The sequence below is a fragment of the Pseudorca crassidens genome, chromosome 14 (genome assembly GCF_039906515.1).
Source record: "Pseudorca crassidens isolate mPseCra1 chromosome 14, mPseCra1.hap1, whole genome shotgun sequence".
Classification (NCBI taxonomy): domain Eukaryota; kingdom Metazoa; phylum Chordata; class Mammalia; order Artiodactyla; family Delphinidae; genus Pseudorca; species Pseudorca crassidens.
Genome location: NC_090309.1, coordinates 68,160,049 through 68,179,981, shown reverse-complemented (window position 1 = coordinate 68,179,981; position 19,933 = coordinate 68,160,049). Strand labels below are relative to the sequence as shown.

The 19,933-nt window shown below is 38.2% G+C and overlaps 1 protein-coding gene across 5 annotated transcripts in view; it reads left to right on the top strand.

Moving 5' to 3' along the window:
* Nucleotides 1-19,933, top strand: part of LCLAT1 (lysocardiolipin acyltransferase 1) — a 193,002-nt gene that overhangs the window by 63,716 nt on the left and 109,353 nt on the right. For all 5 annotated transcript variants that reach the window (XM_067703344.1, XM_067703341.1, XM_067703340.1 and 2 more), the window contains one exon: nt 11,480-11,678. In XM_067703344.1, coding sequence (XP_067559445.1) covers nt 11,495-11,678 — 184 coding nt within the window. In that variant the 5' untranslated portion in view covers nt 11,480-11,494. The remainder of the gene's footprint in view (nt 1-11,479; nt 11,679-19,933) is intronic.

The following is a 19,933-nucleotide window of genomic DNA, read 5'->3' as shown; positions in this document are numbered from 1 at the left end:
ATAGCCTGTATTTGTACTGTCATCTTCTCATGATTGCTGGGTTTGATATCATATTTGTGTGTGGATGGTTTCCTACCTTTACTTCATGTTTGCCTTTACCGTTGAGGTTTTCCACTCGTAATCTTCTTGTTTTTAGTTGTGGCTTTTTCTTTTCCAGCTAGAGAGGTTCCTTCAGCATTTGTTGCAAAGGTGGTCTGGTGTTGCTGAATTCTCTTAGCTTTTGTTTGTCTGTAAAGCTTTTGATTTCTGTTGCATCTGATTGAGAGCCTTGTTGGGTAGAGTATTCTTGGTTGTAGGTTCTTCCCATTCATCACTTAAAATATTGTATATCATGTCACTCCCTTCTGACCTGCAGAGTTTCTGCTGAAAAATCAGCTGATAACCTTACAGGGTTCCCTTGTATGTTACTTGTTGCTTTTCTCTTGTTGCTTTTTTTTTTTTCGGTACACGGGCCTCTCACTGCTGCAGCCTCTCCCGTTGGGGAGCACAGGCTCCGGACGCGCAGGCCCAGCGGCCATGGCTCATGGGCCCAGCCGCTCTGTGGCATGTGGGATCCTCCTGGACCGGGGCATGAACCTGCGTCCCCTGCATCGGCAGGCGGACTCTCAACCACTGCGCCACCAGGGAAGCCCTCTTGTTGCTTTTTATATTTTTTGTCTTTAATTTTTGTCAGTGTGATTACTATGTGTTCCTCCGTGGGCTTATCTTTGTGCTTCTTGGACTCGGGTGACTGTTTCTTTTCCCAAGTTAGGGAAGTTTTCAGCTATTATCTATTCAAATATTTTCTCAGGCCCTTTCTCTCTCTCTTCTCCTTCTGGGATCCCTATAATGCGAATGTTGGTGCATTTAATATTGTCCCAGAGGCCTTTTAGACTGTTCTCGTGTGTCCTCATTTCTTTTTATTCCTTTTTCTTTATTCTGTTCCACGGCATTGATTTCCACCATTCTGTCTTCCAGCTCATTTATCTGTTATTCTGCCTCATTTATCCTGCTATTGATTCTTTGTAGCTTTTTTTTTTTTGCTGTACGCAGGCCTCTCACTGTTGTGGCCTGTCCTGTTGCGGAGCACAGGCTCCGGACACGCAGGCTCAGGGGCCATGGCTCACGGGCCCAGCCACTCCGCGGCATGTGGGATCTTCCCGGACCGGGGCACGAACCTGTGTGCCCTGCATTGGCAGGCAGACTCTCAACCACTGCGCCACCAGGGAAGCCCCTTTGTAGTGTATTTTTTATTTCAGTTATTGTTCATCTGTGTGTTTATTCTTTATTTCTCCTAGGTCTTTGTTAAATATTTCTTGCATCGTCTAGATCTGTGCCTCCATTCTCTTTCTGAGATCTTGGATCATCTTTACTATCATTGCTCTGAATTCTTTTCAGGTAGATTGCCTATCTCCACTTCACTTTGTTTTTCTTCTGGGATTTTATCTTGTTCCTTCATCTGGGACATATTCCTCTCTCATCCCATTTTGTCTAACTTTCTGTGATTGCAGTTTCCATTCTTGCTTCTACTGTCTGGCCCCTGGTGGATGATGCTGTCTGAGAGGCTTATGCAGGTGTCCGGGTGGGATTGACTGGTTCCTGCACACTGGTGGGTGGAGCTGTGTCTTGTCCTTCTGGTGGGCAGGTCTGTGTCAGGGGGTGTGTTTATCTGGCAGCTGTGTGCTCAGGAAGACTTTAACTAGCCTGTCTCCTGATGGGTGGGGCTGCATCTCCACACCCCCCCCACCCTTGTTTGTTTGGCTTAAGGTATCCTATCACTGGAGCCTACAGGCTGTTCGTAGGGCCAGGTCTTGGTCATAAAATGGTGGCCTCCAGGAGGGCTCACGTCAATGAGTACTCCCCAGAACTATCGCCACCAGTGTTTTTGTACCCGAGGTGAGCCACAGTGTGTCCCCTCCTTTGCAGGAGACCCTCTAATACCAGCAGGTAGGTCTGGCCCAGGCTCTTATGGGGTCACTGTTTTTTTCCCTGGGTCCTGGTGCACACGAGACCTTGTGTGAGCCCTCCAAGAGTGGAATTTCTGTTTGCCCCAGCCCTGTGGAATCCCTCCTTTCAAACCCTGCTGGCCTTCAAAGCTGGATTCTCTGGGGCCTCCTTCTCCTTTTGCCAGACCCACAGGCTGGGGAGCCTGATGTGGGGCTCAGAATTTTCACTCCTGTGAGAGAACTTCTGTGGTATAATTATTTTCCAATTTGTGGGTTGCCCACCCAGCAGGTATGGGATTTGATTTTATCGTGTTTCCGCCCGTTCTACTGTCTCGTTGTCGCTCCTTTGTCTTTAGATGTAGGATATCTTTTTTGGTAGGTTTGAGTGTTTTTTTTTGGTTGATGATTGTTCAGCAGTTAGTTGTGGTTTTGGTGTTTTTGTAAGAAGAAGTGCACTCATGTTCTTGTACTTCGCTGTCTTGTCTCCACCTCCTCCATTTATTTTATAAAATGATAAAAATTAAGATTCAGATAACAGACTTTTTAAAACTTGTGACATTGATGTGATCAAGTCGCCCCAGTAACCACAGAATTTAGGAATGATGTGATTTTGTCTGTGGGCTGGGTTGAAAACGTGTGAGGTAAAAGTGCGTACAAAATGTATAGTAAATTCTTGGAACAGCTAGATATTTGCTACGAGGTCTGTGCATACTGCTCTGAGCACATGTCCCTCTGACCCTGAGAGCTGGTTACTCCTTATAGGTTTCCAGTCTATACTTCTCCCTTCTCTGGCACTGAACTGGTTTCAGCCCTTTGTTGTTGCTTAAGAGCAGTGCCTTCTCCAAAAATGAAGCGTTGTGCAAGCAGCCTCCTTTACCTTGAATGGGTCATATTTCCTGAGAGTGTTCTGTTCCTTCTTTTCCCTGAGCAACACCTGGAACTTAATTTTACTGGGTTTATTGACCTGTCTTGGTGGAGGTGGTGAGTATAATACCTGAAAAGGAGAAGAAGGAGGGAATACTCTTCCTTCACTTGTCGAAGGGTCTTCTCTACCTGTTTCTTTTGAATGGGTTGTCTTTTTCCCCTCAGGCAGACTGCCATTGTTGTATTTGTAGAGAGGAAAGTATCAATGCTGATGCTATAGACCCCTCAGGTGGAGGTTGATAGGGAAAGATTTCCAGAAACAGTGGTTGGTGGGGGAGTACCTACCTTGATAGAGTAGACGTTTCTCAAAAGTTCCCTGTAAATTGAATTTTAATAAATTGTTTACAGTGCACTCTCCTTCTCATATTTTAAAAAGAAATCCTGTGATGAATAATTTTACAGATTATATTCCTCCCTTGTTACAAGGTTAATTAAAAATATTTTATTCAGGCATATCTGTTTTATGAAATGTGATATTGTTAAACTAAAAGTAGTCTCCTCCTCCTTCTCATTTTCTTTTCTCTATTTGTACTTAAAGCTGACTTCTGTACAGGCACAAACTAAAGGGATTGTAACCTACTGGTAGATAAATGCCTGTGGAAAGGTGTGGCATATTTAATTCAGACATAAGGAGAAGAATTAGGAGGTTTTGTTAAAAGGAAAAATCAAACTAAAAACCGAAGGGTAATGATGACCATAGCTATTGACCACTTACGTGGCAGATGTTATGCTCAGTGCTTTAATAAGACAGCTACATTTTAGGTGCCACCATTATCCCCATTTTACAGAAGAGGAAATGGAAGTTTTGAGAAATTTAATAATTTGCCCAAGTTCACATGCATAAGCAAATTATTTAAACAGAGTTGAGATTAAACCCAGTTTGTCTGCTGCCATTAGAGCTTTAGGTGATAAGAAAACCTTCAAGTGTTGGTCAGAGTCACCTGGTACCTTAACCATTCCAGGTGGTAAGAAACTCATTGGCACCTCATGATTGTTTCTAAAGAAGAAGGTTTGGAGTTCTTTTCAAGCCAGGGAATACCTGACTTTGGGGGGGGTGGGAATCTGAGAAACCAACAACTTGTAATAAAATCAGTTTCATTAGTGAGATGATTCGCTTGCAGTGGAAGAGGAAAGTTGGCAAGAAATAGAAAGCCTTTTCTTTTTCTAGAGAAACCAAAGACATAGGTTGCTGAAATACCTGGAACAAGGAGCATATTAGTAAATACTCATTGGATGAGTGGGCAAACATAAAGAAGTTTCAGGGTCAAACTATCTCAAACTTTAGTATCAAGAATTGTGCAGTATTCTCTCCTCTATTTGTTGAAAGAAAAATTTTTTTATATATATATATATATATGTTTATATTTTTAAAAATGTTATAAAATCATGCCTTTAGGGATTACGTAATGTATCCTTAGTGTGTCACAGTCCACCTAGAGTAATTTTACTACGTATAAAATGTAAGAGCCTTGTAACAGTGTGGTGCATTTATTCTCACATTCTTTGTGCTGTTATTGTCATATTGCATCTACTTACACAGTAAACTCTGTAGAACAGTGTTTTATTTAAATATCATCCATTTACAGTGTTTTTTGTTTTTTGGCTGTGTTGGGTCTTCAGTGCTAGACGTGGGCTTTCTCTAGTTGTGGCAAGCTGGGGCTACCTTTCGTTGTGGTGCGTGGGCTTCTCACTCTGGTGGCTTCTCTTGTCGCAGAGCACAGGCTCTAGGCGTACAGGTTTCAGTAGTTGTGACGTGTGGGCCCAGTAGTTACGGAGTGCAGGCTCAGTAGTTGTGGCACACGGGCTTAGCTGCTCTGCAGCATGTGGGATCTTCCTGGAGCAGGGATCGACCCCATGTTCCCTGCATTGGCAGGAGGATTCTTAACCACTGTGCCACCAGGGAAGTCCCACAGTGTTCTTTATTCTTCCTGTATGGTACAGTTTCTATCTAGTGACATTTCCCATCAGCCTGAAGAACTTTCTTAAGCTTTTCTTGTAGTGAGGGCTCCTGTAGATGGATTCTGTTTTTATTTAATTAAAAGTTTAAGTTTGCCTCTATTTTTGAAGGCTAATGTTGCTGGCATTTCTGGGATGACTCCCCCTGCGGGGCTCCCCACCCCCCACTTTGAAGTTCCCTGTCTTATGTTCCTCTTGAAGTTCTCCATTGTTTTTGATAAAAAGTTAGCTATCATACGTGTTGTTGCTTCCCTTTATGTAATGTGTCATTTTCCTCTGGCTGCTTTAAAGATTTCTCTGTTTTTTAGCAGTTTGATTATGATATGCTTAGGTATAGTTTTCTTTATTTTTCCATGTTCCATTGGACGTCTTAGATCTGTAGCTTTGTTTTTGTCCAGATTGGGAAATTTGGGGCCATTATTTCTTTACATATTTTTTTCTGCCCCGTTTACTCTCTTTTAGCCTTTTGTGTCCACAATTATATGTATGTTAGATTGCTTAGATTGTTACACAGGTCACCAGGTTCACTGTGACCCTCTATTTTGCCATCTCTAATCTGTGTTTTGTTTACACAGTGGATTTTGATTTAAAATACTGTAAAGTTCTAGAACTTACATTGGGTTCTTTTATTGGTTTCACTACTTTCTTGAGATTCCTCAAGTTGTAATTATACTGACTATATTTTCCTGTAAGTCAGCTGGGTAGTTAAGTGTGGTGCCACTTACTGTTAGAGCCCTCATCCTCTTTCTATTTTTCCTGTAGGAAATACTTTGCATTGAATATTTGCATAATTCCTACATTATTAGTATATATCCTCCTTATCTTTCAGGCAAAATTTCTTTCTCTTAATAGAAGGATGTTTTGTGTTGCAAAATTTCTTTCTCTTACTAGAAGGATGTTTTGTGTTGTAACTTGTGTTTATTGAAAAAGTAGCAGCAGGATCCCTGTACACTCATTTATTTATTATTAATTTATTAACTCTTAAGTGTCGACCATCCTAGCATATGACCTCTGTCCTTGTGGAGATAGATAATAGTTCTCTACCTAAACTGTCTTTCTAGTTGTAGATTTACACAACTTGACTAGTTTCTTTTCTGGCTTTCATTTGACTGAAAGACTACTTCCTTTGTTAGAGGACAGAAGTTGACTTTCCAGGCCATGACTTTTTAGAGTTCGATTTTTAAATCAGCTTTAAAGATATGAAGCCCAGTGTTTTGTTGCAGCCATCAAACATATGATTTAATGTAAAATATTCATTTTGTGGTATTGTTTCAATCACCATTACTCATTTATTTATAAAGCATTTCTCCATGAAATATTTATATTAAGTGAAATAAGCGTATTGTTCAGTTACATAAAATTAACCATCACTAGGAGCTATTTCTAATAAGTCATCTACAAACTGTTATATAATTCTATTTATAGTCATTATAAAATCAGAGACATTTTGTTTTGAAAGTTATAAATTTTCAAGTCATTTACATAACTTTAAGGTTTTTATTTCATCATCTGTACAATAAGGAGTAGATGATCTTTTGAGATCCATTCCAGAGTCAGCAATGTGTATCTGATTCTAAAGCAAACATTTAGAGGTAAATTATTTTTTTTATAATAACAGTCATATGTTGCTGCTACACTTCGTTTTCTTTAATGTGATAAATTTTCCACAGTGTATGACTTTTTGATTATAAATTACATGTTTTTGGCTGAATCTCTCCACCAAAACCGTAAGAGTTTTGAGTATTTTCTTAAGTTACTACATTGGTAGAAATCATTGCAATTGTTATGCTTTCCAGGGTCTAAATCAATCTAATTTCTTTGGAAAGCCAATATAAGCAGACTGCTTATTCGTACAGGTATTAGAAACAGAATTTTGGTTTCACTGTTGGCCTTCCCACTTTCTAGTCATTTGATCTTGGCTAAACTACTTAGCTTCTCTAAACTTCTCTTCCTTCATCTGTTTAAAAATAAATAAATAAATAAAGGAGTTCTAATACTGCCTACCACAGAGTTATTGTGATGACTAGATGAGATAATGAACATAGCCTTTCCAAAGTAAGCAGTAAATGTTTGCTACTATAAAAGTTTTAGGGGGTAGGCTAAACTACATTATCAAAGAAAGTTCAAAACATAGTGGCTGGAAAAAGGCAGAACTTTATTCACCCTCAAGTCCAGGTTGACAGGTTAGCTTTGTTCCCTGATGTCACTCAGGGACTCCGATTCCTTCCACCCAGCCTGGCATAATATCCTCTTCTATATGGTCAAGACTGTTCACTACCCCTTCTTTCCCCCACTCAGCAGGAAGTGGGGAGGGAAGGAAGTCCAGAGCAAGTGCTTTCCCTTTAGACCAGTGAATTACAAGTTGTACGTAATCTCTCTTGCTCACCCCATTGGTGAGAACAGCTTAAAGCTGTAACAGAATCTGGGAACTGTAGTCTTTTTTTCTGACAGCCATGTACACAATTAAAATCTATTACTCTGGAAGAAATGGACAAATTAACTGGACAAATTCTGCTCCTACTACTGTTACTACTAGTACCACTACTGTTACAGCAGAATTATGTCATATATCTATTTACCTTCTACAGCTTCACTTACGTGTACTAGGGTGGATATGGGGAGAGTGGAGAGATGAGACTGAATGTTTGAAATGTGAGTGGTCCGGTGCTGAATATGATTCTTGTGTTTAAAACAATATGCAAACCAATAATTTCATCTGATGGTCAGTTGGAGAAATCTGGTCCAACATTTAGAAAAAACAGGCTGAGCTTGTCTTACTGATGTGTGCTGGTCTCTTGTAGGTACTTTCCTATGAGATATTCAAGGGTAATTTCAGCTATTCCTGACTTTTGCCTTCTTACTTGTCTTCAGAGCTTATCATATAGGCAAGATTCAACCACCACTGTAGTGTTAAATTGGTGTATATTTGCAAAAACTTCTGTTACTCAACTTTTTAACTCACTGGCTTACTCACCAGTAGTGGCATATCGAGCAGAGAGTCATTCAGTTAGAAAGTTATAGAAGTTGAATCCCTTGTAGCGAGGTTATAGAAAGTTGATGTTCTAGTTTTGAGAAAGTGAACACCTCTGTTAAAAGAAATGGAGGAAAAACTGTCAGGGTGTCTTTTATATCTTTTATTTCATACCTTCATAAGGTGCTAATGGAGTTTTTATTTTGAAGCAAATAGTACAGCAGATCATTTTTTATTCAGAAGGACTTTAGCTTTCTCTCCCCATAGGTGTACTTTATTTTAAGCAATCCCAACCAGTTAAAAATCATTTTTCAGTAAAAATAAATTAGGGTAAATGCATTTAGACTAATTATTGCTTCACAAAAATGGTCACAAATGAACTTGTCTTTTGTAAGCTTCACCTGTTCCTTAAAATGATTTCATTGGCAAGATTTTTCTTATCTTACTATTTTTAACTCGCACATTTTCTGTTAAATGAGGTACCACAATAAAAATCATTTAGAATCTTAGAGTTAGATGAGACTTAGAGGTCACCTAGTCTAACTTACCTGTGTGTCTGAGAATCCTTTCCTGAAGTCTGCAAAGGACTTCTAGTCTGCAATTCAGTCTCCCTTGGAACATTTTTGTAATGAGGAGTACATATCCTTGTTCATTTAACTTTTGAATGGTTCTGTTCAGCATAATCAATAGTGTCAGGTCAAACTTTGCTTGTGCCCAGAGCAGTTTTTCCTTCTGAAAATTCTGAGTCTTTCCAACAGTGTTTGTTAGCTAATTACTGAGATTATTAGAACTGTCCTTTCACCATAAATCATGTCGTAGGAATCCAGCAGGCATTTTCTAACTCCCCATCTAGGACACATGTCTCTTCCACAGCTTGCTGATTCCATTCCCATCCTAGAACACAACAGGCGTTCAACAAACATAGATTACTGAATATAATTTCCGTCTAGACTGCTGCCCTTAAGAAAGGGGGTCTCAGTCTTTGATGAATGACTTGGGATTGCACGTCTTTAAATAGCTAAGGATTTGAGGAGCCGGGCCTAAGCTTAGTCTGAAAAGCCAAGGCAGACTTGGAGATGAGGAACGTCATAGATCTTTCTTACATCAGACTAAGTAAAGATCCACTGGAGTAATAAATAAGAACATGGGGCATGATGGCAAAACTGATTGTCTGTGATCATGAGGGGACCCATTCATCTTTGTTTTCATACACACTTGGAGGTAGTAAATAGTGGTATATAAAAGATCCTCAGAAATTACTTCTGTATTTCTAATTCTAGGCGAGATCTTTGACCAGTTAAGTAAAAGTCATGAGAATTATCACTCTTGGTTCAGTTTAAGACATAAAACATTATAAAGATTAGTTTCTTACTGCTAAAACTGTTATTTTCTGTACTAGAAACAAACAGAACAAATATGAGAAACATGAGAATAGTGTCTTTTTTTTTTTTAAACAGTTTTTGATCTGGAATATTTGAATTCTGGAGTTCTTTACAGGCATTACAACTTTATTTCTGTAGTGTATTTGTTATTCTGCTTTTGCAGGAGCTGTAAATAACGTTGACTGGGTATGTCTTATCTGGTATTAAAAATGATTAATGTGAACTAGAGATCTAGGCTGCCCAGAAGATTATATATAACTTTCAGGCACATTCTGATTGATAGAGTGCTGGATGGCAGGGAGGAGAATACTTCATGATATGCTCCTCTACCGTCTAGGATTTTTTTTTTTGACATTCACTATAACGAAAGGCTAACGATTGTTTTGGGATTCATAGGAAACATGTATTAGAAATTACACATGTAAGGTTAGAGTTGGTGTTTGTTTGGGAATTATAGGCTTAAGATTTTTAACTGTTTTCTATAGTACCACATACAATTAGTAGTCAGCTGCCTCTTTCTACCAGTTAAAGGAAGGGTTCCTTGCATTTCAGTTCTTTGCAAAATCTGAAAAGTATATCATATTTGGAATGCAGAGTGGGGTTGATCTAAACTAACCTTGGATGGTGACTGCAGACTTGTCATCTGGGCCAAGACATATAAATTCAGTGATTCACTTTGGTAGTTGACGGCCCTTTACACTTTAAGTGGAAAAATGGTTATTTCTTGCTGTGGGTCCAAGTCTAGAGGGCTCCTCCCTGATCCTCTCCCTCCTGAACTCTCTTCTGCATTGGAACTTAAGTTCCCAGGCTTTGGAGTGGGATGGGGTGGATTATAACTATTTGAGTGGCTATGGACGCTTTTGAAAATTTGACGAAAACCGCAGGCATTTTGTAGCTACTTTAGCCCAAATGACCATGTTGTACATCTTAACCCTCTGACTCTGTAATACTGTGGACATAGTAACAAACACATATCTAACTTGTTTTTAAAGCTAATATTCCTTTTAACTTGTTTTTTTCTTGGTCCTATTTGAGGTCCTATTGTTCTTTTGTATTACACTTTTTTACAATATACTGGAAATTAATAAAACATAAAGGCACTTTAATAATTTTAAAGTGTAACTATCAGCCAACTCAAGAAGTAGGAAATGGTCAGCAAGCCCCCTAGCTTCCCAGTCGCAACACCTTCCTATTTAGTAGAAGTAGCTACTGTCCTGACTTGTAAGTTAGTTATTTCCTTGCTTTTCTTTTTAATTTTACCACTTGTATTTTTACCATCTGTATATTTATCCCTAGAATATCTTAGTTACTGTCTGTTTCAGAAAGATTTATATATGGACACTTAATGTATATATTCTTGTTTGTTTTTTTTCTCTCAACATTATGCTTGTATGTTGTCCATGTTGCTGTAGATATCCATAGTTCATTTGTTTTCATTGTTGTATCATACTCCATTGCATCACTGTACCACAGTTTCTTTGCTATACTTTGATCAAAGTTTTCATAATATTGCCAGAGAACTTTAGATTTTCTTGTCTTTTGTCTGCTGTGGACCAGTTTTCTCTCCATTAGTCAAATATTTATTAACTAGTAAATTAGTTACATGTAAATTATTCAAAAACTTAAATGGGCATTGAAATCAGTATTAATATGTTATTGTTCTTTCAAGAACTTCAGTCTGTAATTTATTTTCTTCTAAATATTTCATATATACTTTATGCCTGGCCATCAGAAAAGTTAATTAAGCAAATTTGGCAAATATTTGATCTTCTATGTGTCAAGCACTGTTGTAGGTACTGGGGCTGCAGCACTTTAGTAAATATACATTCTTTATATATTTAAAAAATAAACAGATATGTGTATTTGTTTAAAACAAATCTTAGTACAGAAAGGTATAAAATGAAAAATTTGACTCTCTGTTCCCTCAGTCCTATGTTCAGTATTAAATTTCTTGACTATTCTTCGTTTTATTAAAAAATTTAAAAATCTTATATGTGTATAACCTGAAAAAATTACACAGTGGAAACTTTTTGTATGCCTTTTGTACTTTTTCTTTTTGTCTTAATAACCCATCTTGAAGATTTCAATGAAAGTTAGCATTTTTAAATTAGGGAGCTGCCAGAAACTTAAATTAGTAGAACTGAAAATAGAAACAGTGCCTTCATGTTCTTCCAGATTAACTTTTCTTAATTTATTATAGAAGCAAGAATAACATGCTTTTGCCTTATTAGAAATCAGATTTATTTATAGGACATGATAAAATTTACCTATGGAAAATCATAACTTTAAATTGTTAAGTATCTGTATTGCTTTTTCTGTAGGCATTGCTGGAGACCATGTTTGGTGTAAAAGTGATTATAACAGGTGATGCATTTGTTCCTGGAGAAAGAAGTGTCATTATCATGAATCATCGGACAAGAATGGACTGGATGTTCCTGTGGAATTGTCTGATGAGATACAGCTACCTCAGATTAGAGAAAATTTGCCTCAAAGCCACTCTCAAACGTGTTCCAGGATTTGGTAGGCTATTCACAAATTATTATAAGTTGTTCATTTATTTTATATGTGATGTACTCACTCTAAAACTACAGAATAACTTACTAAACTCCACTTAAGTATTAAAGCCTTTTCCACTTTTTTCCCTCCCTAGCCAAAAACAATCACCAGTTTTTTTTTTTTTCCTTAGGGGATTATAGATTATTTTAATCCTTTTTCGGAAACATCTTACGTTGAAAGAATAAACTATTCACAAGGAAGTAGATATGGTCCCAGAAGGACCAAAAATTTGAAGAATATGAATTAATAGTTCAGTAACTTTTTATTACATGTCATACTTGTGGTAATTTAGACCAGAAAGTGGTCTGTGCTGATAAGGTACTTGAAAGGAACTGATTCATTCACATTTTAATAAATAGTAATTGAATAACCATTGGTTCCAAGCGTTATACCAGGTGCCGGTGTTTTCTGAACTTACCTAATCCATCACTTTTTTTTTTTTTAAAGGCTTTTCACTGTCCTTGTTTTATACTATAATATTAAAATTCCTAGAAATGTTTATTTTCCATAGTTAGGAAAGCAGCATGTTCACTGAGTGGTGGATAAGTAGGGATATGTCAACATTGCATGTTAAATCTTAATTGATCTCCACTCTGTAATATGAAGTAGGGGTGAGGAACAGACTAAAAATATATTCAGACCAGTTATTCACATACGAGTGGATGAAGCACCCACTATACTCCCTGACAGCCTCATCCATTAAATCTGTACTTCTTTGGTTTCCTATGTAATATTTCTTATTTGAATTCTTTGCTCTCTAAACCATGTGCCTATCAGTGTACTGAAATTGTGTAGGATTTGTGAGGGCAAAGGGCAGGCATTGTCCTTAGGATAGAGTAGTAAGAAGTACTGCATGTTTGTGTTTTAGTTGCCTTCATGCTAATAGTTTTATCTTTGTCACTTGCACAGTATTGTGCTCTCAGGATAGTCAGATTCCTTAAATGGCAACTGACTTTCCCTAGAGCAAACATCCCCATAGAACCAGCAGGAAGCTGCAAGGCATTTTATGACCTAGAATTCATATAGCATCACATCTACAGTACATTATTAGTGGAAGCCATCACTGTCCTTAAGGAGTCTAGGGGAGGGAGCATAGACGTCACCTCTCAATGGCAGAAATGGCAAAGATATTATAGTATTTAAAAACTGCCACATTCCTAAAAAGACTGATCAAAAATGATAATGTCTTATGTATCATTCCTGATTCTACATAAAGTAACAGAATATTAAGAACATTATGTGAATGAGCTTGAAAATATATATGAAATCAACAAATTACAACTGACAAAATACGATAATAATGAAAACAAATGAAAAAATTAAAACAGCTTCGTGTCTAATAAAGAGATTGAATCCATAATTAAGAGCCTTCCTACAAAGGTTTTTGGAGGACAATGGCAGCTGCCTGATCTTCCTCATCTTTAAAAACAAAAAACATCCAATCAACAAGCAGAGGAAGTAAAACCACATATCACTCATCTCTTCAGCATGACCAGGAGACAAGGCATTTAGAAGGTTCTGGTATTTATTAAGTAGAGAAGTCTAAAAGAGTTCTTTCTACCCTCCCATCATTGCAAACCTGTGGGTTCTGAGAGTGGGTAGAGACTTAAGAGAGGCATGGAAAACTTAGAGGAAGCACAGACAAAAGCATCGCCAGAAAAATTAAAGTCCAACACTAAATGCCAAAATACTGAGCACAGGTCTGGACATAGTAGTTCACAGCACAAGGTATAAGGAAGTGATTAGAAAGACAGTGGGACCTGAAGATGCCTCAGAGAAGTATTGCTTCTGAGGGAGAATCAGATATATAGAGAAGGGCTAGCTTCCCTTAGAAGTGTGGTAGTGAAGGAAAACAAGGAAATTAAAAATCCTGCAGGAATAAAAAGAGAAGCAAGAAATAACAGTCTTTGCTTACCCCACCCCCAAAATTATACAGCAAAACCCAATAACCATAAAAGGTTTTTAAATTCATAAAAGAAACTTAAGTGGAGGACAGAACTGAAAAACCAAAAAGCCAAAAAATGTACACCATAACACTCCAAACTGAATGGATTATCATTAACTAAGCATTTGGGGATATTAAAAAAAAGATACTTTTGGGTGAGAAATACAATGAACAGTAATAGACAAGAAAACAAGGAGAAATATAAGTCAGTTGAATCCAAGGAAAAAAAAGAACAAAAAGGCAAAATCATGTCAGAAATGAAGAGCGAATTATGAAATATCCAAGAGGAAAATAATAGAGTAAAATGAAAAGAGCAATACAAGAAAACAGAAAATGACTCAACAGTGAAAAGCTGAAAGCATTTCCTCTAAGATGAAGAACAGGACAAGGATGTGTACTCTCAGCCACTTTTTTTTGTTGGCCATGCCATGCAGCTCGTGGGATCTTAGTTCCCTGGCCAGGGATTGAACCTTGGCCACAGCAGTGAAAGCGCCGAGTCCTAACCCCTGGACCACCATGGAATTCCCACACTCTTGCCACTTTTATTCAACATAGTCTTGGAAGTCCTAGCCACAGCAATCAGAGAAGAAAAAGAAATAAAAGAAATCCAGATTGGAAAAGAAGAAGTAAGACTGTTTGCAGAAGTAGTCACTGTTTGCAGATGAAATGGTACTATACATAGAGAATCCTAAAGATGCTGCCAGAATCAATAGTGTCAAAATGACTATTCTACCCAAGGCAATCTACAGATTTAGTGCAATCCCTATTAAATTATCAATGGCATTTTCCACAGAACTAGAACAAAAAATTTTTAAAATTTGTATGGAAATACAAAAGACCTCGAATAGCCAAAGCAATCCTGAGAAAGAAAAACAGAGATGGAGGAACCATGCTCCCTGACCCTAGACCATACTACAAAGCTCCAGTCATCAAAACAGTATGGTACTGGCACAAAAACAGATATATACATCAATGGAACAGGATGGAAAGCCCAGAAGTAAACCCACACATACGTCTATGGTCAATTAATCTATGACAAAGGAGGCAAGACTGTACAATGAAGAAAAGTCAGTTTCTTCAATAAGTGGTGCTGGTAAAACTGGACAACTACATGTAAAAGAATGAAACTAGAACATTCTCTAATGCCAGACACAAAAATAAACTCAAAATGAGTCAAAGACCTAAATATAAGATGCGATACTATAAAACTCTTAGAGGAAAACATAGGAAGAACACGCTTTGACATAAAACACAGCAAGGTCTTTTTCAATCCATCTGCTAGGGTAATGGAAATAAAAACAAAAATAAACTAATGGGACCTAATTAAACTCAAAAGCTTTTTCACAGCAGAGGAAACCATAAATGAAACAAAAAGAAACCCCACAGAATGGGAGAAAATATTTGCAAACAATGCGACCGACAAGGGATTAATCTCCAAAATTTACAGGCAGCTCATGCAGCTCAATATTGATAAAACAAACAACCCAATCACAAAATGGGCAGAAGACCTAAATAAATATTTCTCCAAAGAAGACATACACATGGCCAAAAGGCACATGAAAAGATGCCCAACATCACTAATTATTAGAGAAATGCAAATCAAAACTACAATAAGATATCACATCACACCGATCAGAATGGCCATCATCAAAAAGTCTACAAACAATAAATGATGGAGAGGCTGTGGAGAAAAGGGAATCCTCCTACACTGTTGGTGGGAATGTAAATTGGTACATCCACTATGGAGAAAACAGTAAAAATAGAACTGCCATATCATCCAGCAATCCCACTCCTGGGCATATATCCAGAGAAAACCATAATCTGAAAAGATACAGGCACCTCAGTGTTCATAGTAGCCACAACATGGAAGCAACCTAAATGTCCATTGATAAAGAAGATGTGGTACATACATACAATGGAATATTACTCAGCCATAAAAAAGAATGAAATAATGCCATTTGCAGCAACATGGATGGACCTAGAGAGTATCATACTAAGTGAAGTAAGTCAGAGAAAGACAAATATCATATGTTATCATTTACGTGTGGAATCTTAAATTATACAAATGAAGTTATTTACAAACCAGACTTACAGATGTCGAAAACAAACTTAAGGTTAGCAAAGGGGAAACGTGGGGGATGGGGAGGGATAAATCAGGAGCTTGTGATTAACACACACAAACTACTATATATAAGATAGATAACCAACAAGGACCTACTGTATAGCACAGAGAACTATACTCAATATTTTATAATAACCTGTAAGGGAAAAGAATCTGAAAAAGAATGAACATATGTATATGTATAACTGAATCACTTTGCTGCACACTTGAACCTAGCATGACATTGCAAATCGACTATACTCCAACACAATTTTAAAAAACCAAAAGAAAATAGAGAATGAAAAGGAGAAAAAAAGAAAAAAAATTGTCAGAAAGAAAGTAGTTGAAATCGAACCTAGTTAGAGGAGTTCTAACATCTGTATAATTGGAGCCTCTAAAAAAGACAGTCAAAACAATGTAACTTAAATATTACAAGGGTGATATTTAAAAGTACGACCCAAGAAGAATCTTGTGTGTAAAAGACGACTGAATTCCCTGGGTGGCGCACTGGTTAAGAATCCACCTGCCAGTGCAGGGGACATGGGTTTGAGCCCTGGTCCGGGAAGATCCCACATGCTGAGGAGCAACCAAGCCCTTGCACCACAACTACTGAGCCTGCACTCTAGAGCCCGTGAGCCACAACTACTGAGCCTGCGCTCTAGAGCCCATAAGCCACAACTACTGAGCCCGCGCACCACAACTACTGAAGGCCACCCACCTAGAGCCCGTGCTTCGCTACAACCCACCGCAATGAGAAGCCCACACACCTCAATGAAGAGTAGCCCCCACTTGCTGCAACTAGAGAAAGCCTGTGCACAGCAACAAAGACCCAACACAGCCAAAAGTAAATAAATAAAAATAAATTTATTTTATAAATAAATAAAAGACAACTGGAGGACTTCCCTGGTAGCACACTGGTTAAGAATCTGCCTGCCACTGCAGGGGACGCATGTTCAATCCCTGGTCTGGGAAGATCCCACATGCTGTGGAGCAACTAAGCCTATGAGTCACAACTCCTGAAACTGCGTGCCAAAACTACTGAAGCCCACATGCCTAGAGCCCATGCTCCGCAACAAGAGAAGCCACTGCAATGAGAAGCCCGTGCACTGCAACAGAGTAGCCCCCACTCGCCGCAACTAGAGAAAGCCCGCGTTCATCAACAAAGACCCAACACAACCAAAAATAAATGAATAAATTATTTAAAAAAAAATAGTTCATAAAAAAAAAGAGATGACTGGAAAGGCAGTTCCAACATGAAGGTATGAGGAGCTCTGTAGACCCACTTCCCAGGAAAACTGGTGAAAATTCTGAAGTAACAGCCATTTAAAGTCTCCAGAAATGGTCCGAAGAACATACAGCAAATGAAGAAACATTTACTCAAGAAAATCTATACCAAGGCTCATCGAGAACAATGATAATCTGTGGTATTTGAAACAAGACACACTTGTTTCCTCCCACCTCCCTGTTCAGCCAGACAGAAACTCTGCTCCAGACTAGTGCAGCCAGGAACACAGGGCAACCCACAATCAGGAGGAATCTGACAACTCTGAGCATCTCCCTCAGGAGTGGAGGTTTTGAACCCCACATCTAGTAGCACCCCAACTTTTAACACCTGCACCTGAGAGATGAGCCTTCAAAACATCTAGCTTTGAAAGCCAGTGGAGACCCATAGGATATAGCAAACTGAGAAATAGTTTTTAAAGGGCCCCGCACACTTATGTGGCTATACTCCGGGACCCAGTGCAGAGGCAGCTGAATGAAAAGCCCCCAGTCTTTCTGTGAAGGACGGCTATTTGCTTATATTCCTTGCTGTGGTCAGAGGGGCAGGCTTCTCATTAAACACACATCTAAGGGCAGACTGTAATCTAGAAACCTTGGGGGTGGGGATATCACTCTCCCTCTGGCCCACGTCTGGTCACCAGTGTCTCCGAGAAAGGAGCTTGTATACTTGTCTGGCACTCTGACTTTTGTGGCTGTCACCCAGAAAACACATCCCTTGATAACCTGGCTCTTGTAGCCAGTGGGCTTGTGTTTGGGGGGAGGGGGGAGGTCAATGGGACAGTAGCAAATAAAGAAAGAATTCTTAGAGCCAACCATTACTCTAGAGCTTATTTAGCATGGAGGGAGGAGACATAAAAGCCCATCTCCAAGTCTTCTCCTGAAAGAACTATATTTACATACTTTAAAAGCGGCTGCCTGAGGGTTTGACTTCCAATTGGCCTGAATCAAGGTGCTGAGATCCTCCCCCGACACTGGCATAGCCATCCTCAACTACTGGGAGCCACTAAAAATAAAGTAGGCTGCTCGGACAATCACAAAGGTTTAAGAGACAGCCAAGAACTAGAGCAGGGTTGAATGATAAGGTTCATCTCCTATAGGAGGACTCTCCTACAAGCCTGGGAGAGGTGGGTATTATATCTAATGCATAGAAACCAACACAGAGAGTCAAGGGAAATTAAGAAACACAGGAATATATTCCAAATTACAGAACAAGATAAAACTTTAGGGAAAGATGTTAATGAACTGGAGACAGGTAATTAACCTGGTGGTAAAGAGGTCAAAATTACAGTCCTAAAGATGCTCATTGGGCTCAGGAGAACAATGCATGAAAAGTTTAACAAAGAGATAGAAAATGTAAGAAGTCACAGAGCTGAAGAATACAATAACTGAACTGAAAACAGAGGGTTTAACGGTTTAAGCAGTAGAAAAGGGTCAGTGAACTTGAAGACAGGGCAGTAGAACATAACCAATCAAAGCAGCAAACATAAAAACTGGAAAACATTGATGATAACTTAAGGGAATTATGGGACAACATCAAGTGGTCCTGCATTTACATTATAGAGGTCCCAGAAGAAGAGAAAAAGAAAGGGGCAGAAAACTTATTTGAAGACACAACGGCCAAAAGTACCTCAGCCTGGGGAAGGAAACAGATATCCAGATCCAGGAAGCCCAGAGAATTCCAAATAAGATGAACTTAAAGAGCCTCACACCAAGACACATAATTAACTCATTATTGACAGGGGATTTTTGCAAAAATTAATGCCTGTGGCCAGTGATTTCTATTTTGGTCAGCCAAAAATTAATTGTTATTTCACTAACACTTTGTGGGTTATTACATTCAATAGTTACCCCTGACACACCTGTAAAATCTTCTAATTTTCATGAAATGCTGTCTTCAATCCACTCTTCTATAGAAGCAAAGGAGAATTCTCCAGCACTGAGTTTCATTTTCACTTTCTGTATCAGAATCAATCACTAAGGTTTTTTGTCTTTTTGTTGGTCTAATATTCACATTGTCTGAATCAGAACGATATTCTGAAGAACTATCTTCTGAGACACTAGTATGTCACTCAGACAATCAGAGAAAGTATCTGCATAGAATTCACCGAAAAATTCTTCTTCACTCAGAATTTTGCGATACGTCATTTTTGAAAATTTTACGTTTATAATATACACAAGGTTGGAACAAAAACCTAACGGAGCAAAATGTGAATGATATTGACAATCACAAGTTGTATAATGAACCCTTGATCAATTTTAAGCTCTAACAACTTTGCACAGTGATGTTAATTGTATCACTCTCTAAAAACATACTGATACGTTTCCTTTCAATAACATTCAGGTAACAAAAGATGTATTAATATGTCTCCAGTCAATAATGTGTTAAAGTGTCAAAATTTAAAGATATAAAGAGCATTTTCAAAGCAGCAAAAGGAAAACAACTTGTTACATACAATGGAACCCCATAAGATTATCAGCATATTTTTCAGAAGAACCTTTGCAGACCAGACGGGAGTAGCATGCTATATTCAAAGTGCTGAAAGAAAAAAACTGCCAGTCAAGAAAACTGTATCTGGCAAAGTTGTCCTTCAGAGTTGAAGGAGAGAGAGAGGTTTGTGGACAAGCAAAAGCTCAAGGAGTCCATCTCCTCTAGAATGGCCTTACAAAGAAATGTTAAAGGGACTTCTTTAAGCTGAAAAGAAAAGGTGCTAATTAGAACTGGGAAACATGAACGTATAAATATCCTTGGTAAATATAAATATATAGTAAAATTCAGAATAATGTTGTAAAGGTTGTGGGTTAATCACTTCTAAAGCTAGAATAAAGTTTAAAAGACAAAAGTATTAAAAATAACTATAGCTACAATAATTTTTAAGGGATACAGAAGATAAA